The sequence below is a fragment of the Limulus polyphemus genome, unplaced genomic scaffold, assembly GCF_000517525.1.
Source record: "Limulus polyphemus unplaced genomic scaffold, Limulus_polyphemus-2.1.2 Scaffold1202, whole genome shotgun sequence".
NCBI classification, from domain to species: Eukaryota; Metazoa; Arthropoda; class Merostomata; order Xiphosura; family Limulidae; genus Limulus; species Limulus polyphemus.
In genome coordinates, this window is record NW_013666812.1 from 259,032 (window position 1) to 265,239 (window position 6,208).

Genomic DNA, 6,208 nt, shown 5'->3' on the forward strand with positions numbered 1-6,208 from the left:
ACAAAATTGAAGACTATAAAAATTATGGTTTGTCTGAGCAATAATGATTTTATAGAGAGTAATTTACGTTTAATTTTGTACATTTTCGAGGGATAAAATATGGATGATGACATGCTAAGACCAAATGTGTCACGTGGGTCACACTAACGTTAATTCAGGATTTTTTAAAATATGCCCTTGTAGATTTAAGAACTTAAAACTTGTATACTATTCTAATTGGTATAACATAAACAAAAAGTAGTATAATAAAATTTTGAATGTAAGACACTAAAACCTTGTGTCATGTGCAGTAAAGGGTACCCGGGGGTGATAGGGTTAATCACATCCTCTCTCAATGACAGGTAAAAAGAAGAACCTGTGATGGTATAACCAATGGAAACAGGTGACAACATAAGCAGGTCTCAGGAATGTCTCCTGTAAGGAGAGATGCATGAGACAGTAAAAGTCAATCAAAGCCTTAATGTTATCTAAGTTAGAACAGAAACCTCAGCAGTTCTGTTATATAAAGTTTTTTATATTTTTACTTGGATAGAGCAGGAGAACCTTGTGGAGAGCCTTTGTTTTCTAGTATGAACATGTTATTTTTGTTTAGAAGAAAGAGGTTCATTGATCTCCATGAATCTTGTTCTGCAACAATAGAGTAGGTACCTGTCAGACAAGTTCAACTCCAGTGAATGAATACATGACTAAGTGACAGTCTTGCACCTTGGGACCAATGGAGAGGGTCCCAAGTTTTCACTGAATTCTGCTGTAGGGGTGGAGATTGGAGTAGACATAGACATAGACTTACTAATGGAAGATAGAAAGACCTTTCATAATGCCTAGAAAAAGACTGTGGCAGGAATGGAGAAATCTTTCTGCACTACAACTGTTACAGTGAAATAGAGTACAACAGTTATCTGAGAGGAAGAGGGGACAACAATTTCTGTACCTTGGGATAAGAAATGTTGTTAACATTCCTTAACCACTATACTTCTTTCTCCTTCTCACATTTAGGGCACAAACAAAAGTAAGAAGGATGGGAAGCAATACAGTTAATGCAATGTGGGTCTAATTGACACTCATAGCCTTTGGCACCACAGCAAGCACATGTTAACACTCATACCACAGGCAGGTCAAAGTTCACATGTCATGATTTTTTTGGAGAATTACATTCAAAATTTAGTATCCTATAAATTTTATACTGCAATATTTAAAAAATCCTCATCCTCTCCTAGTATGTGAATTGTGACTTTCGTTCTCTTGGTCTTCCCTCTTCATTAATTTATTTACCACCCTTCCAAAAAGTACAGAATTTAATGCAAATTACTCCTTATAATATAGCTGTTACTCACAAAAACGTATAATATTTATAGCTTTTAAACTTATTTGTCTACAGAACCATAAACTAGAAAATCAGAGCAATTTGCCAAGCCCACCTGTCACATCATCCCTTTCACAAATTGCCAATAGTCCTCTCTGACATTTTATACTATATTATTTATTACCATTAGAAAGCCAAAAGTTTAATCTATCAAATGACATATAATGCTGTGTTGTTTTCAGTACAGGATATTGTCTATTTCACCATTCAGTTTAAAATTGATTCTCACAGCAATCACATCGACGAGTTCTGATGAATTTTTAAAGGCGGTTATTACAAAGCCAATAAATTATCATAGTTGTAGGACATTATTTGCTTTTTGCATGTTATTATTCTGTGTTCTTGGGTGCATTATTTAATTATATAAAAAATTATTTAGTATAGCAGTATCATTAGTATAAAAAAAGAAGTTTTAAGTTTCCTCAATAGTTGACAGTAAAAAAAAAGAAGACCCAGGTAAGTACTATTTTCATGTGTATTCTTTAATATTGTAGATGTAAATAAAATGTAAAAATTAGAAACTTGTTAGGTGAGGTTAGATTAGGTCAAATAATGAAAAAATAAATAAAAATTCTTCATGATGTTTGCCAAATAATTTACAACTTGTGTGGTGAGATTATTAGTTATGCACAGTTCAAAGGGCAACAACAACAACAAATCTATTTAGAAACAGATGCATGCTGGTACGAGCTTTAAGCTATTTAGGATAAACAGGTGCAGTTTCTTGTTACAGCTTGCAGTCATTCTTGAAAGAAAAGACAGTTTAGATGTATTTTTTTAAGGTGGTTACAAGGTCCATCAAATTGACTGAATGCATATAGAGTAAGGATACAGAAAATATCTGATAAAATGTAAAGTTTACTTAAAAAAAAAACATTTGATATTTATTTAAGAGGTGTTAGAGATTATGCAGATGAAATTTGACAATTTTTAGTTAAAGAAAAGTATTTTTTAATCTTAACATGAAGATCACTTTCCATTTGGAGCAGTCAACACTTTGATTTTATATATTCACAGAGAAATTTTAATAAAAATATTTAATAAAAAATTATGATTTTCTGTGTACAAAAGACTTTACTGAAATTTTGCACAATTTTGTCAAGATACACGAAACGTATTTAAAGTTATAGTATGGAAACTATGATGGTCGTTTTGGGGTCATGAACTCGGTTGATTCAGTCAAACCCATAGGGAGAGAGTTAAAGGACCATGAAAAGATGTCTTAGAGTGTCAAAACTGCTGAAACTGGAAATATCTGAGAGAGTTAGGAATATAGAGCCTCACCTTACAGTTCAGGTAACCTGCCTTAATGGTGTCAGCTGGAGGTGACAATGTAAATGTTATAATAAGAATGTTACTAAGCTGCATTATTCCAGTAGAAACACCTTGGCTGGAGAAACCAGAGAGAATCTCTGACATGGGGGATGTTAAGCAAATACCTTTTAGTGAGGAATTCAAAGAAGCATGGGAAGTATTCTCAATAGGCATATTCCTGATAAACTTTGATCTCAAGAGGAGTTTCAACCAAAATGACCCCAGATTGTAGCTTCTTGACCAAGTTACGAGAGTCAGCAAGCCCATCTAATTCTTTCTGCCCAGAGATTTTCCTGACAATGAATGAAAAATCAGAAAGGGAGGTACAGGATTAGTTGGAAATTGTGATTTTTGAACAATTTTCCATGCATGGCCATTTTCCAATTATTGGTTTTTTATTTTATTTAATTTTTATATCATATTTTGGATTATCCATGATAAAAAAAAGAAGAGAAATATTCAATATCCACAGTTCTCACCCACTATGGAGTCCCACAAAAATAACTACCAATCTATGCACTATTATGACTAGAATGAGATAAGGCCAACCCACAACTGAGAAACTGATGATAGTTTTTGTACAAAATCCACAATGGAAATAGTTATAAACAAAAGAAAATTTTCTGTGGGATAAATGAGTATGAAATTGTGATTAAAGTAACATAATTTGAACCTCAACACCTTGGACTACATTTAAGACCACTTTCAAATTAGTGATACATATGTAATAAAAAGCAGTTAAAACATACTTACTAGTGCTATAAGCAATGTTCTATTTCTTCATTCAATAATTGGTTAGTCCAATCTTCAGTTATGTTATCAAGGTGGTTGTCAAAATCCACCAGATGTCTGTACACCTTAGATTGAAGAAGTGTTGAGGCTATACCAAGTGCACTATGACCTTGTTCCAAAAAAACACTGAGAAAAATTGTAAAACAATGTAAAAGTTTTCAGTATAAACAACTTACAACGACATTATACAAAACATAATTGGTTTTATCACTGAATGATAATTCAGGACATATTCTTATAGTAAACAAAAATATAGTTTTATCCTTCAAACACAACTTAGTATATGTTCCTACACAAAATATGATGGAATGGAATACATGAATTCATGATCAACAATATGGAACATGTCCTTATTTTGGTTTCAACAAGTCATTTAGAAGTCTGAAGTCTACACATTGAACACACTGCCTAAATCCACTTTATCCCTATGTGTATGGGTGAGGGTCAAAGTATGTATGCTACAACCTTTTACACAGTGCTATCCAACATAGTATTATGTCTCTGATGTCTGAGTCATCAACTATTCATTTCACCCTACATTGTTTATTTAGTGACAGTCTGTGATATAAGATAGAAAGTACCAGATACAATTTACAGGGATACTAAAACATTATAGATATGCGTTTTAGAGGTTTTGCAAATACAATTTGCAAACTGTAAGATGGACAAAAGTACTTATATGCTTCACTTTGCACTCCAAGTTGTCAGAGTGACATCATCAATTCACAGACATACCTTGAGTACAAATACTTTATAACAGTTCTGATTTTTTGTGCAACAGACTTGTACATTTTACTAAAAGCTTGCCATATTTTGTGTAGGTACAAGTGGTAAATTCATAATTATAGTCAACATTCATTCTTCAATATGGGTCAGTCCATTCCCACACACGTTCAGTTATAAGAAAACTTGTTTTATCACTGATTAACAATACGAAACATATTCTCATACATAAAAATAGAAATATTTCAATAAATGTTGTGTTGCACTATTCTATTACTGTAAAATGTTTCAACAATAGTTTTGTAACAATGTTTGTACATTACATTATTATGACTGCACTTTTATAGTAGCTATGTTATGAAATTTATAAATTCTACTAACACTTGAAGGAACGAGCCTACTAATGATCAATGCTTGATAATGACAAAGACACAGCATATGTTGATAAAAAGAAGCAATAATCACAGATTAGGTTGTAAATCATATTCTACAAAAGTAAAAATAGTATAACTTACGCTCTAAATCAAGCTGAAACATACAATAAATAATGTACACTGCAGAGAATAAAGAGTAAAATTATAACTATGACAAAATAAAACTACTGTTAGAAAATAATGTAACTCACTCTCCTCAGTTCATTATACAGTAAATCAGAACTTAATGCTCCAAATCACTCATGAACATGGCTAGATCTGAGAGAAGATACACACTAATGGAAGCCAGCTAATCAGAGCAAGCTGATGAAGTGACAAAGTATTGTAAGCACAGCAGAATGCAGAACCTGCTTCAAACCAGTTCACACAATGAACACAGCAGACCACTGTTCCTTGTCATTTCTGGTTGACTGCAAATTGGAGGGTACCTGCTCGAAGCCTAATGAGATATTTGGAGTTGCAACTGTATGTTCAGAGTACATACAGCCAGACATACAATTTAAAAGGCCAGCTTTTATACCAGGTGCATTCTAGTTATATACCAAAAACCTTTACAGAAGATCTTATCAACACACTAATTTTAAGAAGCAACACCGGTACCCAGCAGCCCTTGTTGTTCATGGTGGCCACACTCCATAATTTCATCAACTGCAAAGATCTAAAGCCATCTCCACCAAATGTTAATTTATGAGCACAGTCTGAATGTCCATTTGTATGCATTTTATATCATATGAGGAATTATTAGGTGCCTGGTCTGCATAAAAATGAATTGAAGGTGATTGCTGATATTATTTTATAACAGTTGCTCTGCCCAATTTTTGTACGTACAATATTATAAAATCTAGTTATCTTTATGTTATGTAATGTGGTAAAAACATTGAAGGTTTATAACATGTCATGAGAAGATAAAGTTTACACCTTATTATCCAAAGATTGGAAGATATAGTGTGAAAAACAAATACTACCAAATTCTCTAATAATTCTAATATGTCTAACTAGCTTCCTAAAAAGTACTGTCCATATAAATTATACATTAATGAAAACAGGAATATAAAATATTCAACAAACCTGGTTTTATCTTTTAATTTCCACTTGTTGTCACTGTATTGATAAAGCTGAAAGCCAACTTCCCTACATTCTACTGATACCTTCTGGTTGTCCACCTTTCAGTATTAATAAAAAGTATTATGTCTAGGTACTTATAGATGCATACAGTTGTAAAACATAAAACCTACAAAAACTAGGTAAAAATCTATACTTTTAGATATAATAATAAAAAGTATTATGTCTAGGTACTTATAGATGCATACAGTTGTAAAACATAAAACCTACAAAAACTAGGTAAAAATCTATACTTTTAGATATAATAATAAAAAGTATTATGTCTAGGTACTTATAGATGCATACAGTTGTAAAACATAAAACCTACAAAAACTAGGTAAAAAGTTATACTTTTAGAATTAAAATGGAACTCCAAAAGTTACTCCAAAATAGCCAAGTAGGTAATAGTTTTACTCCAAAAGTTACTACAGAATGGCCAAGTAGGTAATAGTTTTACTCCAAAAGTTACTCCAGAATGGCC

General features: G+C 32.2%; 1 protein-coding gene across 3 annotated transcripts in view; it reads right to left on the reverse strand.

The window, feature by feature from the left end:
* The window catches only part of LOC106462587 (ER membrane protein complex subunit 8-like), a 36,789-nt gene that overhangs the window by 6,802 nt on the left and 23,779 nt on the right, over positions 1–6,208 (reverse strand). For all 3 annotated transcript variants that reach the window (XM_013922530.2, XM_013922529.2, XM_022389883.1), the window contains exons 4-5: positions 5,695–5,789; positions 3,431–3,595 (exon numbers count right to left, since the gene is read on the reverse strand). In XM_013922530.2, the coding sequence (XP_013777984.1) occupies positions 3,436–3,595; positions 5,695–5,789 (255 nt within the window). In that variant the 3' untranslated portion in view covers positions 3,431–3,435. The remainder of the gene's footprint in view (positions 1–3,430; positions 3,596–5,694; positions 5,790–6,208) is intronic.